The sequence below is a fragment of the Scyliorhinus torazame genome, chromosome 27, assembly GCF_047496885.1.
Source record: "Scyliorhinus torazame isolate Kashiwa2021f chromosome 27, sScyTor2.1, whole genome shotgun sequence".
NCBI lineage: Eukaryota > Metazoa > Chordata > Chondrichthyes > Carcharhiniformes > Scyliorhinidae > Scyliorhinus > Scyliorhinus torazame.
In genome coordinates, this window is record NC_092733.1 from 14,298,694 (window position 1) to 14,315,279 (window position 16,586).

The 16,586-nt window shown below is 48.8% G+C and overlaps 1 protein-coding gene across 1 annotated transcript in view; it reads left to right on the plus strand.

Moving 5' to 3' along the window:
• notch3 (notch receptor 3) overlaps positions 1–16,586 on the plus strand; it is a 248,761-nt gene that overhangs the window by 104,752 nt on the left and 127,423 nt on the right. Inside the window, exons 4-7 of the mRNA XM_072490978.1 lie at positions 5,062–5,397; positions 10,127–10,249; positions 13,061–13,294; positions 14,314–14,469. Coding sequence (XP_072347079.1) covers positions 5,062–5,397; positions 10,127–10,249; positions 13,061–13,294; positions 14,314–14,469 — 849 coding nt within the window. The remainder of the gene's footprint in view (positions 1–5,061; positions 5,398–10,126; positions 10,250–13,060; positions 13,295–14,313; positions 14,470–16,586) is intronic.

Genomic DNA, 16,586 nt, shown 5'->3' on the forward strand with positions numbered 1-16,586 from the left:
GACCAGGGTAAGAGGAAGGATTAGGGACCAATGTGGAAATTTGTGTGTGGAACCAGAAAATATAGGTTTTAAATGAGTACTTTGCACCTGTGTTCACTAAAGAAAAGGATAATGCAGGTATAGAAATCAGGGAGGCGCATTGTGATTTACTTGAACAACTTAACATTAAGAGGAAGGATGTACTAACAGTTTTAACAGGCCTAAAAGTGGATAGATCCCCAGGGCCAGATAAGATGCATCCCAGGTTGTTGTGGGAGGCAAGAGAGGAGATTTCAGAACTCTGACAAAAATGTTCAAATCTTCTCTGGCCACAGGACTGGAGGACAGCTAATGCGGTGCCATTATTGATGTGTAGATGAGGGTAGTGCAGTTGGCGTAGTCTACTTTAGTAAGGCTTTTGACAAGGTCCCACATGGGAGGCTAATGAAGACGGTAAGAGCCCATGGGATCTAGGGCAATTTGGCAAACTGGATCCAAAACTGGCTTAGTGGTAGGAGGCAGAGGGTCTCTACCAGATGGTCGAAGGTTGTTTTTGTGACTGGGAGCCTGTGTCCAGTGGTGTTCCATAGGGGTCGGTGCTGGGTTCCTTGTCGTTGTAATACACATTAATGATCTGGAGGTGAATGTAGGTGGTATGGTAAGTAAGTTCGCAGACAACACAAAAATCGGTGGTGTGGTAAATAGTGAGGAGCAAGGGCCTTATATTACAGGACGATATAGGCGGGCTGGTTAGATGGCAGAAGAGTGGAAATGGAATTTAACCATTAACAGTGGGAGGTGATGCATTGTGGGAGGACTAACAAGGCAAGGGAATACACAATGAATGATCAGACCCTGGGAAGTACAGAGGATCACAGGGACCTTGATGTGCATGTTCACAGATCTCTGCAATCCACAGGACAGGTAGATAAGGTGGTTACGAATGCCGATGGGATTCTTGCCTTTATTAGCCAAGGCATTGAATATAAGAGCAGGAGTTTGCATAAAATGCTGGTTAGGCCCCATCTGGAGTACTGTGGACAGTTCTGGTCACCACACTATAGGAAGGAAGTGATTGCACTGGAGAGGGTGCAGAGGAGATTCACCAGGACGTTGCCTGGGCTGGAGTGTTTCAGCTATCAAGAGAGGTTGGTTAGGCTGGGGTTGTTTTCCCTGGAGCAGAGAAGGCTGAGGGGGACCTGATTGAGGTGTGTAAAATGATGATGGGCATAGATAGGGTGGACAGGAAGGTATTTTTCCCCTTAGTGGAGGGCTCAATAACCAGGGGGCATAGATTTAAGGCAACGGGAAGAAGGTTTAGAGGAGCTGTGAGGAAAAACCTTTACACCCAGACGGTGGTGGGAATCTGGAACTCGCTGTCTGAAAGGGTGGCAGAGGCAGGAACCATCTCAACTTTTAAGGAATATTTAGATGAGCATTTGAAACACCACAGCATCGAAGGCCAAGTGCTGGAGAATGGGATGGGAATAGTTAAGTGCTCGATGGTCGGTGCGGATGCGAAGGGCCTCTTTCCATGCTGTAAAAACTCTGACCCTGAAGTGGCTTTGGACAACCTGAGGTCACAAAAGGTGCTGTAAAAATGCAGATCTTCCTCAAATGATTTTGTGACAATACCTAGTATTATTTTCTTCAGGATTTTGATGACCAATAGGTTTGAGTTTTCCCTGAGGAAGATCCTTCTTGCTTCACGTACCTCCTCCCCTGGCCAGTGGTTAACTGCTGCAGCCAGCTCCCACTTCCGATTATCATAGAATTTACAGTGCAGAAGGAGGCCATTCGGCCCATCGAGTCTGCACAGGCTCTTGGAAAGAGCACCCTACCCAAGGTCAACACCTCCACCCTATCCCCACAACCCAGTAACCCCACCCAACACTAAGGGCAATTTTGGACACTAAGGGCAATTTATCATGGCCAATCCACCTAACCTGCACATCTTTGGACTGTGGGAGGAAACCGGAGCACCCGGAGGAAACCCACGCAGACACGGGGAGGATGTGCAGACTCCGCACAGACAGTGACCCAAGCCGGAATCGAACCTGGGACCCTTGAGCTGTGAAGCGATTGTGCTATCCACAATGCTACCGTGCTGCCCCGATGTCTTTCAATTTTTTCACACATCGGGTGTGATTGAATGGCCTCGTCATGCCTGACTCGGTGATACAGTGCGGCCGTTAAATCTCACGAAAGGACCCTCGCAAGATTTGTGACTCTCGGAACGCTTCGCGAAATCTACCAAGACCTCGCGAGATGTCGCGATCTGGATCTCACCCACGCTGGACGAGATCCATATCAGCATATTTTAAATTTAAATATGTCTGCGTCGGATTCTCCCAGGAACTATCGGCCTTCCCAGCGAGGCCTGGACAGGGTGTCGTTTAGTATTGGTTCACACAAACATGGACCAGCCATAAAGGCACCTGGGGGAGGGGGCGCTCCCAGGCCATTGGAGATCACTGGGCGGTCAGGGACAGGGCAGGGTAGCACCCTGGCATACAGGTACATTGGTAGTGCCATTTGTTACAAAGTACTGTGTAGATACTGAAGCAGAGGAGTGGTGGCAGCATTTGATCGAGCATGGCATCAATGAGCCTTAACAAAACTGGAGTCAATGGGAATCAAGGGGAAACTCTCCGCTGGTTGGAAAATGAAATGAAAATCGCTTATTGTCACAAGTAGGCTTCAAATGAAGTTACTGTGAAAAGCCCCTAGTCGCCACATTCCGGCGCCTGTTCGGGGAGGCTGTTACGGGAAGTCATATCTGGGAGTCATACGGGAGTCATATCTGGCACAAAGGAAAATGGTTGTGGTTGTTGGAGGTCAATCATCTCAGCTCCAGGACATCGCTGCAGGAATTTCTCAGAGTAGTGTCCTAGGCCCCAACCATCTTCAGTTGCTTCATCAATGACCTCCTTCCATCATATGGCCAGAAGTGGGGATATTTGTTGATGATGGCACAATCTTCAGCACCATTCACAATACCTCAGATACTCGAGCTGTCTGTGTCTATATACAGCAAGATGTGGATAACATTCAGGCTGGGGCTAATAAGTGGCAAGTATGATTCATGCCACAGAAGTGCCAGGCAATTACCATATCCAACAAGAGAGAATCCCATCATCTCCCCATGACATTATATGGCATCACCATTGCTGAATCCTCGACTATGAATATGCTGGGGGGTTACTATTGACCAGACACTGATGTGGACGAGCCATATAAATGTTGTGGCTACAAGAGTAGGTCAGAGGCTGAGAATCCTGTGGCAAGAAATGGCCTCCTTACTACCCAAAGCCTGTCCACAATATCCAAGATATAAGTCAGGAGTGTGATGGATAGTCTCCACTTACCTAGATGGTAGAGGTTGTGGGTTTGGAAGGTGCTGTCTAAGGAGCCTTGGTGAGTTGCTGCAGTGCATCTTGTAGATGGTACACACAGCAGCTACTGTGTGTCGGTGGTGGAGGGAGTGGATGTTGAAGATGGTGAATGGGGTGTCAATCAAGCGGGGCTGCTTGTCCTGGATGATGTTGAGCTTCTTTAGTGTGGGAGCTGCGCTCATCCAGGCAAGTGGAGAGTATTCCATCACACTCCTGACTTGTGCTTTGTAGGTAGTGGACAGGCTTTGAGAAGTCATGACGTCAGTTACTTTCCACAGAATTCCCAACTTCTGACCTGCTCTTGTAGCCAGTGTTTATATGGTTGGCCCAGTTCAGTTTCTGCTGAATGGTAACCCCCAGGATTGGAATAGTTGAGGATGGTAATGCCATTGAATATCATAGAATCGCTACAGTGCAGGAGACCACAAAGCCCATCGAGTCTGCACCGACCCTCTGACAGAGCACCCTACCGAGGTCGACTCCCCTGCCCTATCCCCATACCCCCACCTAATCTTTGGACACACTACAGGGCAATTTAGGATGACCAGTCCACCTAAACTGTACATCATTGGACTGTGGGAAGAAACCGGAGTACTCGGAGGAAACCCACGCAGACACAGAGAGAACTTACAAACTCCACACAGTAACCCAAGGTCAGAATTGAACCCGGGTCCCTGGTGCTGGGAGGCAGCAGTGCTAACCACTGAGCCACTTTGGGATGATAGTTGGATTCTGTCTTGTTGGAGATGCTCATTGCCTGGCATTTGTGTGGCACGAATGTGACTTGCCACTTGTCAGCCCAAGTCTGGGTATTGTCCAGGTCTTGCTGCATATGGTCACAGATCTGACGAGTCGCGAATGGTGCCGAACCTTGTGCAGTCATCAGCAAACATCCCCGCTACTGACATTATGATAAAGGGAAGGTCAGTGATGAAGCAGCTGAAGATGGTTGGGCCAGGGACACTACCCTGAGGAACTCTTTAGGACTAAAATGATGGACCTACAACAGTAACAACCATCTTCCTTTGAGCTATGTACATCACCACGGAGAGCTTTCCACTGATTCCCATTGACATCAGCTTTTCTAGGGGTCCTTGATGCCAAACTCAGTCAATTGCTGCCTTCATGTTGAGGGCAATCACTTTCACCTCACCTTATGGTAAATGGTAAAGAAATGTTATCTACTAAATCAAACAATGTGCGCAAGAATGTACCAGATTCTATCTGCCCTAGCATCAGGATTACTGTGGGGTTTTAGTGAAACAGTGGCTAAATACACTTGAATGGGCCCTATTGATCCATATAAAACAGCAAGGCCCCACAGTCAGTTAGATTCTGTATGTGCTGCACTGGCTCCACTCTGCAATTAGTCACAGTGTTCCGAAGGCTTTTAGCTGGGACAAATCAACTGGGGTTCCCATTCCTCAGTGCCATCTAGTGGACATCACTTGAAGTGCAACAATTGAAAGTTGGCGAGGGGTTGCATAGTCATTCTGTCTACTTTCAGCTGGAAGGAATGGCCACTTGGGTAAAGTACTGAGAGCTCCACCAGCTACCTTGCATCATCTATTCGGGGAGCATTGACAAAGCTCTTATCCTTGAAGGTAAAGGACGCACTGGGTTTGAAATGAAGGGAGTTTGCCACCCCGCAAAAGTTAGTTGTGAATTTCTTTCTTTCTTCCCTTAGGAGCTAACTGCTCGCAGATAGATGCCTGCGCCACAAGCCCGTGTGCCAACGGAGCTCGTTGCACAAACTGGAACTACCGCTACAACTGTACCTGCCCGCCAGGATTCAGTGGGAAACACTGCCGCACGGATATTGACGAGTGCAAAGCTCCCAACCTCTGCAAGCAAGGGGGACTGTGCATCAACACCCCCGGCTCCTTTCACTGCCAGTGCCCCGCCGGCCTCACTGGACGCCAGTGCGAGACCATCTACGTCCCCTGTGCCCCGTCCCAGTGCCAGAATGGGGGGACCTGCCGGCAAACTGGGGACCTGACCTACGAATGTGCCTGTTTACCAGGTAGGGATGTAATGTCAACTTGCTCGCGGTGGTATAGTTTCCGTTCCAATGTCGTAGACTCGTGAGAAAAAGCTTGGCTCGTTAATTACCCATAATAGTCAGTGTAGGAGCAGCCCATTCAGGCCAGCTGGTCCATACCAGCTCCGCACAAACCATCTCCCAACCTCCTTCAGCAGCATATTCTTCTATTCCTTTTCCCCTCCTCTTTACCTAGCTCTCCCTGAAATGCATGGAGGTAAATGTGCAAGTTTAGAACCTTTAAAGTTAGCAGGTACTTCCACTGACATGGACTGTGAAGTATGTTAGTCTGTAACTGCTCCATTTGGAATATCTCCTCTCAAATCTTCATGTCGAACAGAATGACATGTTAGAGAGGGTTCACTGTCACAATGGGGAGGAGACCCGAGCGAATGCCAATGAACAGGCTGCAATCCTATTGCTCTGCATTCCTGACCACATTTTGCTTTAATAAATGATTATGGAGATCGGAGATGAACATCCTGAATATTTTAGGGTTGGGTGGGAAAGAAAGGCGTTTGTCTGTGATCTCTGTAATTGGCTGCTACGAGGGTGCAATTGCTTTTGGGGAACTGCAGCCACTCTCAGTATTGTCCTGTCCACCTCCTCTCTAGTGGAGGCGATCCACTCCATAGAATGCTGCTCACAGGGATGTTGGTCCTCACTGACCACCCACTGATGGAATTTAATCGCTCCTGTCTATGTCATCAGATCAAGACCATTTCAGGAAGTTTGGCAAAATAATGATAATAATATAATAATCTTTATTATGGTCACAAGTAGGCTTACAATAACACTGCAATGAAGTTACTGTGAAAATCCCCTAGTCGCCACACTCCGGCGCCTGTTCAGGTACACAGAGGAAGAATTCAGACTGTCCAATTCTCCTAACAAGCACGTCTTTTAGGACTTGTGGGAGGAAACCGGAGCACCCGGAGGAAACCCACGCAGACACGGGGAGAACGTGCAGACTCCGCACAGACAGTGACCCAAGCCGGGAATCGAACCCGGGTCCCTGGCGCTGTGAAGCAACAGTGCTAACCACAGTATTACCATGCCACCTGGGGGCTCTTATCGGGAGATAATAGACACTGATAAAGAATTCTCATCATAATCTCACCACAACAGATGGCAAAATTTGAATTCAATAAAAATTTGGAATTAAAAGTCTAATGATGACCATGAAACCATTGCCAATTATTGTAAAAGCCCATCTGGTTCATTGATGTCCTTTCGGGAAGGAAATCTGCCGTCCTTACCTGGTCTGGCCTACATGTGACTCCAGACCCACAGCAATGTGGTTGACTCTTAACTGCCCGTCAAGGGCAATTAGGGATGGGCAATAAATACTGGCACAGCCTGCGACACCCACGACCCATGCACAAATGAAAAATATAGTCAGCGTAAGAATTGTGCAAAATATGGCCAACAGTGTAATTATAAGTTGTTCCTTCCAATCAGTAGCTGAAGTGTGATAGTCTCAGGAGAACACTACTTTTTCTTGGCTATCCTCTAGGGGAGCTCTTTGCGGAGGGTTTCAGTGGTACCGGGTGTCCTCCGTAACTGCATTGAAGTTGCCACTCATCACCTGCTATCTGACGATTCAGGGCATCAGAGCTGAGCCCAATCCTTCACACACTTTAATTGGGAGAGGGGGAAAGAGGGAGTCATGGAATTGTGATTAGATACTGCTCCAATCCCAGCTAAGAGCCCCTCATATCACAGACTGCAGACGGAACTTTTAACCCTGTTCTGTGGGTTGTAACGATTCACAACAGAATCTCAGTGAGCCGCTCGAGGAGCTTTTAGGGCAGTTTCAGCCAGTTTTACTCTTCCGTAACCCCCTCTGTACCAAATAGTTGACTGTGGAACTTTAGAAAGCTTGGAGAAGTAATAACAGAACAGATCCACCTAATGGGGGCCATCAATTCAACTTTGATCCTTCAAACTGATCAAAGGTACACCCAGTAATCACCACCTAGTCTCTGTAACGTGCCTGACATATTTTAAAAACTGGACCCGTGGCCCAATATTATGGTGAGCACAGATAAGCTTTGTTACAACAGATGCAACTGGTATCTAAAACATGAACTGCCCGTGTCTATTGATGACATGGATTGAAGCAACCCAGATGAGACACGAGCTTAGCAACAAGTCAGGGGAGTTTGGAATCTCTTGGGCCTTTTCTGTTCCTAAATATTCAGACTTTCTTGTGTGGGACAAGCTTTGAACTTGCAAGTGATGCTATACTGACCCCTAAGAGGAACCAATGGGTGGGCATAAAAATGTCACATGTTCAAGGCTGGTTGCAACCAAGGCAATGGGGTCAGAAGTCCATGCCAGTAATGAGGTCAAACAGGAAATGTGTGAGACAGAGGCCAGAGTGTTCTTGGTTTTTGAATATTAAGGTCACAAGTTCTTTTTAAATTACTTTCTTCAAGAATTTTTTTTTGTTTTTGAAAAAGCAAATGACTACCTGGCGGTCGGCCACCATTTCCGGAATAACTGAGTGGGGATATTTATGTCCGATGTCAGATTCTTTTCATGCTCATGGGTCTTGGCAGGAAATGGTTTTCCACGGGACAGGAAGTAATTGGAAGTATTTCAAATCAAATAGACTAAATTAATAAGAGTCCGCCGAGCCTCTCACTCGGAGAACAATGGTAAAGGACAAGCGAGCACATACAGATATTTCCACTGTACCTTGCTCTCATCATGAGTCATAATATAGCTTCAGACAACTCTCGAGTTCAGTATGCTGTAAATATGGTACAGACACAACATGGGGGGCGTTAAAATGCCTGTCCCGCCGGCGTAAATTAAACCACCTACCTTACCGGCGGGACAAGGCGCGGGCGGGCTCCGGGGTCCTGGGGGGGGGCGCGGGGTGATCTGGCCCCGGGGGGTGCCTCCACGGTGGCCTGGCCCGCGTTCGGGGCCCACCAATCCGCGGGCGGGCCTGTGCCGTGGGGGCACTCTTTTCCTTCCGCCTTTGCCACGGTCTCCACCATGGCGGAGGCAGAAGAGACTCCCTCCACTGCGCATGCGAGGGAATGCCGTCAGCGGCCTCTAACGCTCCCGCGCATGCGCCGCCCGGAGATGTCATTTCCGCACCAGCTGGCGGGGCACCAAAGGCCTTTTCCGCCAGCTGGCGGGGCGGAAATTCGTCCGGCGCCGTCCTAGGCCCTCAATGTTGGGTCTCGGCCCCCAAAGATGCGGAGCATTCCGCACCTTTGGGGTGGCGCGATGCCCGTCTGATTTGCGCCGTTTTGGGCGCCAGTCGGCGGACATCGCGCCGTTTCCGGAGAATTTCGCCCGGGGTCCCTGGGTGGATGTGCCAGATGATGACTGAGTGTTTGGATGATTTACACAGTGACCAAGTCGTAACTGGGAATGAATTACAGGGTATGATAGTTCAGTCCCAGATTGATTAATAGAAAGATTGCTGGTGAGGAGAGATTATGTACATTGGGGATGTTCCCACTGGGAAGGTTGGAAAGATGTGGGGTGGGATTCTCCGACCCCCCAGCGGGGGGCGGCGTGAATCCCACTCCCGCCGGCCGCCGAATTCTCCGGCACCGAAAATTCGGCGGGGGCGGGAATCGCGCTGCGCCGGTCGGCGGGCCCCCCCCCTGGCGATTTTCCGGCCCGCAATGGGCCGAAGTCCCGCTGCTGTCATTCCAGTCTCGCCGGTGTGAATCAAACCACCTCCCTTCTCGGCGGGACTGGCGGCGTGGGCTGGCTCCGGGTCCCTGGGGGGGGCGCGGGGCGATCGGGCCCCGGGGGGGTGCCCCCACGGTGGCCTGGCCCGCGATCGGGGCCCACCGATCCGCTGGCGGGCCTGTGCCGTGGGGACACCCTTTTCCTTCTGCCTCGGCCATTGCCTCCGCGATGGCCGATGCGGAAGTGACCCCCCCCCCCCCCACTGCATGCGCGGGGATGACGTCAGCAGCCGCCGACGCTACCGTGCATGCACGGCCTTCCGCCGACCGGCGAGGTCCCTTCAGCCCCGGCTGGCGTGGCGCCAAAGGCCTTTCCCGCCAGCCGGCAGCGCACCAACCAGTCCGCGCGGGGCTAGCCCCTCAAGATGAGGGCTTGGCCCCTAAAGGTGCGGAGAAATCCACACCTTTGGGGCGGCCCGATGCCGGAGTGGTTCACGCCACTCCATTCCGCCGGGACCCTCGCCCCGCCGGGTAGGGGAGAATCCCGGCCATGATTGCTGTTTTTAGGATTCTAAGAGGTACAGAGGGGAAATTGTTTGCCCAGAGTGCGTCAAGAATATGGAACTTGTTTGCACGGAGAGTGGGTCAAACGAATAATATAGATGCATTTGAGGGGAGGTTAGATAAATGGATGAGGGAGAAGGGAACATAATAATAATAATAATCGCTTATTGTCACAAGTAGGCTTCAATGAAGTTACTGTGAAAAGCCCCTAGTCGCCACATTCCGGCGCCTGTTCGGGGAGGCCGGTAAGGATAAGTTGCTGGATTTAGATGAGAATTGGAGGAGATTCCTCCAATATACATAATATAACCAATATAATATGGGTGAAGGCCTAGATGACGTCTCTGTCCAGTCACCTATAGTCTTGTATTTGCTTCCTGTAGATTTTAAGATGTATAAATTCAATAAGTGAACATTTACATAATCTCACGGTTGCAATTTGGATTTGGGAAGCTTATTCCTTGTTTTATTTTTCTCCTCACCAGGTTTTAAGGGACAGAACTGTGAAATTAACATTGATGATTGCCCTGAACACAAGTGCCTGAACGGAGGTACCTGTGTCGATGGTGTAAACACCTACAACTGCCAGTGTACACCTGAGTGGACAGGTACTTCACCATGAGCAACCACTTTTACCTCACAACATTAACTTTAACTGCTGCAGGGGCTGAAGACTCTGTTAAAACTAAAGTAACTCTAGTGTTGTGAAAAGGAGGAACCTTCATGAAACAACTTCCACCTTCTCTGGATGTTCCAAAGCTCTTCGTAGTCAATTAGATCACAGAATCATAGAATTTACCGTGCAGAAGGAGGCCAATCGACCATCAAATCTGCACCGACCTTGGAAAGGGCACCCTACTTAAACCCACGCCTCCACCCTATCCCCGTAACCCAGTAACCCCACTAACCTTTTGGACACTAAGTGACAATTTAGCATGGCCTATCCACCGAAGTTGCACATCTTTGGACTGTGGAAGGAAACCGGAGCACCCGGAGGAAACCCACGCAGACAGGGGGAGAACATGGAAACTCCGCACAGACAGTCACCCAAGGCTGGAATTGAACCCGGGACCCTGGAGCTGTGAGGCAGCAGTGCTAGCCACTGTGCCACCGTGTGGTCCCAGAACCAGTCCTTTACAACAATAGCATAAAATACTGGGAATACTCACCAGGTCACACAGCAGCTGTGGAGAGCAGAGAGGAGAGATTTTGAGCAAGGATCCTTCATCAAAAGTGGATTATATTTGAGGTGTAGACACTGTAGCAATGTAGCAAATGGAGTAGCCAATGTGCACACAGTAAGATGCCACAAAGAGTAATGAGATAAATGGCCAGATAATCTTTTTTAGCTGTTGGCTGAGAGATATGTGTTGGCCAGGGCAGTAGGGAGAATGGCACCTCCCAACAGGGTAGTGATGCCCCAATTGTGCAAATGTAAAAAATCTAGCAACCTACCTTTTTCCCCTGTATTCCCCACTCAGGTGCAGAAACTTGGTGCTAGGAAATGAAAGCTTTCTCTCGGGAGTTTATATTACCTAGAAAATGTTCCCTCTGCAAAAAAGCCTACTAAGAATAAAACTGGACAGACTTACCCAGTCTCCAAATAGGATAAAGTCACACACTGCAAGATCCACTTCACTCACATCTAAGGACTTGTGCCAAAATTGGGAGAGCTACCCCACAGACCAGTCGAGCATTCCACTACCTCCAGAATCATTCCTTACAGCCAATGTCCCAGACCTCTCCATCGCTATCTAAGGAAGCTAAAGGAAGAAATAAATACCTTTATTAAACTAGCATTCTGAGCCAAACATTGCTTAGTCAGGTAAATATTCTTTATTCTACAGATAGAAGAAAACATAACCCATCGCCTGGAAAATAATTCCACCATCCGTCTTCACACAGTCTGACTTGGAATGAATCTTTCCTAATCTGTGTCCAACAATATTCCTTAACCCCCGCATCAGACCAATGGGCAATTCTCCAGACATTTTTACAAAGCACAAAAAAAACAATTACTGTGCACAAGGGAAATCGGAAATAAAAACATTTTAAAGTCGTTGACCATTCATTGACTTTTCTTCATCCAGTTCTGGTTGAAGGGTTATCATTAACTGTCTCTCTCTGTCTGCAGGTGTTGCGTGGCCTACTGAGTGTTTTGCAGTATTTTAACCTTATGACCGAGTCTAATTGAGATTGCCAATTTGCAGGCAGTGTTCATCCCCATGAGGAATGAAGTAAATCAGGAAGACTGAAGGGATGAGCTGGTAGAGGTCATTAAGATTATGAAAGGGTTCAATAGGATTGACGTAAGAGAGATGTTTTCATTTGCAAGGAGACCAAAACGAGTGGGCTATCAGTATAAGACGGTCACAAATAAATCCAATAGTAAATTAAAGGGGAAATCTCTATCCAGAGAGTGGTAAGAATGTGGAACTCGCTGCCTCAGGAGTCATTGAGGGGAATAGCAGGGATGCATTTGGGAGGAAGCTAGATAAATATATGAGAGAAAAAATAATAGAATTATATGATAGCCAGATGAAATGAGCGGAGGCTTGTATGGAACATAAACATTGGGATGGACCAGTTGAGTGGAATGAATCATTTAAGAACATTAAAAAAAAATTCTTTTAGAGAACCTAATAATTTTGTTTTCCAATTAAGGGGCAATTTAGCGTGGCCAATCCACCTACCCTGCACGTCTTTGGGTTGTGGGGGCGAAACCCACGCAGACACAGGGAGAATGTGCAAACTCCACACGGACAGTGACCCAGGGCCGGGATTCGAACACAGGTCCTCAGCGCAGTAGACGGCAGAGCTAACCACTGTGCCACGTGCCTCCTCATTATTTAAGAACATAGGAACGAGAAAAAGGAGTAGGCAATTCAACCTCCCGAGCCTGCTCCGCCAATCGATACGATTATGGCTGATCCCATCTCAGCCTCAACTCTGCTTTCCTGCTCCTTCGCCATTTTCTCCATATTTCTTTTTTTGAAAATATTTTTATTAAACATTTTTGGTACCAACAAAACAAATAAACACCCCAAAAGAAAAAATATTCCCCAACACTCTTCCCCCTTCCGCCCCCTCCCCCAACACCTGAGGGTGACCAGTTCCTTGAAATACATGACAAATGGCGGCCACCTTATATAACACCTCCCAATCGAGCTTTTCTCCACATTTCTGTGCTCTAAATGTTATGTTATTCCACGCAATGACTTAGATGTTAACTCAAGGGTTCTCAGCTATCACTGGACTGGGTTGAGACAGATCCCGGAAGCAAAGATGATTATGTTATGCTTTCTGCAACTCCCAACTTTTTCTTTTACTTGGAATAACCTGACTGGTTGACTGAGAAAATGCAGGAATGCCCGTTGCCTCTGCGACCTCTAACCCTTTGCGAATCATGTCCCTTCCAGGTCAGTTCTGCACAGAGGATGTGGACGAGTGTCACCTGCAACCTAACGCTTGCCATAACGGAGGAACCTGCTTCAACACTCCGGGCGGTCACACCTGCGTGTGTGTGAACGGCTGGACCGGTGACGACTGCAGCGAGAACATTGACGACTGTGCAATTGCCGTGTGCTTCAATGGAGCCACATGCCATGACCGGGTGGCATCCTTTTTCTGCGAATGCCGCATCGGAAAGACAGGTAATCATCGAGACTTGCATTTGGCCATGAGAATTCGAAATGCATACCTGCTTCCTTTAGCCATTCCTGGGATATGGGCATCGCTAGTCAGGCTGGCACTCCTAGTGGCCTCTTGAATAGATTGGCACTGGCTGCCATCCTGATCCTCTGCAATTGAGTCGTAGGGGCCACCACGGTGTTGGTCAGGATTTTGATACAGCAGTGATGAAGGAATGATGGTATGTATCCCAAGTCGGGATGATGTGCACCTCGGAGGGGACTTGGGACGCAATGGGATTGCCATGCATCTGCCGGTTGACCTTCGAGGTGCTAAAGATTCCCCTGTGGTTAAATAGCCTGTTGTCCCTCAGTGCCTCACACCTGAAGAATGGGCCTTTTTTGTAAGGTGTTTATTTTCTCAGTGCCTGTATACCCATCGCCCAGTTTGAGTCCTATGGGAAAGGAGGGGAAAACATAGATCATAGAATTTACAGTGCGGAAGGAGGCCATTCGGACTATCAAGTCTGCACCAGCCCTTGGAAAGAGCACCCCACCCAAGCCCACACCTCTACACTAACCCAGTAACCCCGCTTAACCTTTTTTGGACACTAAGGGCAATTTAGCATGGCCTATCCACCTAACCCGCACATCTTTGGACTGTGGGAGGAAACCGGACCACCCGGAGGAAACCCACGCACACACGGGGAGAACGTGCAGACTCCGCACAGACAGTGACCCAAGCCGGGAATCGAACCTGGGACCCTGGAGCTGTGAAGCAGCTGTGCTAACCACTACGCTACCATGCTGCCCACCGTAAGATCTGTAACTCGAGCTGTTCATAGAATTTACAGTGTAGAAGGAAGCCATTCGGCCCTGTTATTGAATGTCTGCAGTAATATTTGGCAGTAACTTCTTTGGTTTTGGCATTACTTTTGATGCCTCTCTCCTGACTGTCCTGATTGTATGTAGCAGCTGGTAACTGCTCACAATGCCACTGGGTCCCGCCTGGCACCCTTGACCGTCCGGTTATTGACTTACAGGCCTGCTCTGTCACCTTGATGATGCCTGTGTCAGCAATCCGTGTCATGAGGGGGCTATCTGTGATACCAACCCAGTAACCGGGCAAGCCATCTGCACATGCCCCTCAGGATTCACAGGACCAGCCTGCAATCAGGATGTTGATGAATGCTCAATAGGTATGTGTTGTTTATCGATAATACTTAATTATATGCAGGGGGGAGGAAGGCGGGGGCATTAATTGGAGTTTCACTTGAGATATAAAGAGGTACTCATTGCGGTTGGGTTAGGAAGTGCATGCTTGTAATGTTTCACTCTGTAAATAAATGTTAGGCTGAGGAAATGTTGGCTCCAGTCTTATCCTTCACCAACTGGCTTTCTTTAACATAACGTGTGAGGTAGGAATGGGACAGCTGATGCTCCCACTTAATTTTAGCCCAATAATACGGCAGGTTAAAATTGAAGGGAACTGTTGTCAACTACCCTCGCATTTCGTTCCACAAAATATTAACCTCATTACTCATCTTCCCCTGAAATTCACTTACACAAACTTCAGGTCTCAATGGCCCACACAACATCCACTACGTTCTCCCCCCGCAGCCTTCGCTGACCTACACTCACATCCCCAACAGGTCAGCCATTAAAATCCTCCACAGGTGCTGGCGTGGGTCTGGAACCTGAGACGTTTCAGCCCAGAGGTGGAAGTAACACCAGCTGAGCCACTCCCAATTCCATCTCCTCGCGCTCTACTCTGTGGCACCATTAGCTGCCACTTTGGACTGTGCTGGTGCTAAAAGGGTTAAATTAAATGTTTGCGCAGGCTAGACTTGTACTCGCTTGAGTGTCACACGTTAAGGTAATGTAATTCAAGTGTTTAGAATATAGGACATAGAACATACAGTGCAGAAGGAGGCCATTCGGCCCATCGAGTCTGCACCGACCCGCTTAAGCCCTCACTTCCACCCTATCCCCGTAACCCAACAACCCCTCCTAACCTTTTTGGTCCCTCAGGGCAATTTATCATGGCCAATCCACCTAACCTGCATGACTCCGCACAGACAGTGACCCAAGCCGGGAATCGAACCTGGGACCCTAGAGCTGTGAACTGTGCTAACTACTATGCTACCGTGCTGTGATGGTGCACAGCAGCTAGTGCAAGTTTCAAAGACGTGGATAGAAAAAGCACCCTGAGATTAGTTTCAGACCAAAAACTGCAGGGAGCCGGTGATGAGGTGAGAACAAGACACTGGATATGTGCTCAGAATTTCAGTACATCTTTCAGAGGAGATGTTTAAACCCAGGCACCGTCTGCCCTCTTGGGTAGACACGAAAGATCTGATTACTTTGAAGATGAACAAGGGACTTATCCCTGGTCTCCTGGTCAATATTTATCCGTCAGTCAACATTGCACAGAGGACCTGACTACTGACACACATAGAAATATAGAAAATAGGAGCAGGTGGAGGCCATTCGGCCCATCGAGCCTGCTCCGCCATTCATTATGATCATGGCTGATCATCCAACTCAATAGCCTGATTCCATCTTCCCCCCCCCATATCCTTTGATCCCCTTCACTCCAAGTGCTATATCTAACTGCTTCAACTACCTTTTGTGGTAACTAATTCCACAGGCCGTCCACTCTCTGGGTGAAGAAACTTCTCCTCATCACAGCTCTAAATGGTCCACCAAGTATCCTCAGACTGTGACCCGTGGCTCCGGACACCCCCACCATTGGGAACATCCTTCTTGCAGTCCCGTTAGAATTTTATAGGTTTCTATGAGGACCCCCTCCTCATTCTTCTGAACTCCAGCAAATACATTCCTAACCGACTCAATCTCTCCTCATACGTCAGTCCTGTCATCCCAGGAATCAGTCTGGTAAACCTTCGCTGCACTCCCTCCAGAGCAAGAACATCCTTCCTCAGATAAGGGGACCAAAACTGCACACAATATTCCAGGTGTGGCCTCACCAAGGCCCTGTACAATTGCAGCAATACATCCCTGCTCCTGTACTCAAACCCTCTCGCAATGAAGACCAACATACCATTTACCTTCCTTACCGCCTGCTGCACCTGCATGCTTACCTTCAGTGACTGGTGTACGAGCACACCCAGGTCTCGTTGCACATTCCCCTCTCCTAACCCATGGCCATTCAGATAATAATTTGCCTTCCCAAAGTTCTCACATTTATCCAAATCATTTCCCCACTCACTAAACCTGACCAAATCCAGATCTCTGCATTCTTCTCACAGCTCACCCTCCCAGAGGGTGGTGAGTACCTGGAACGCTGGGATCA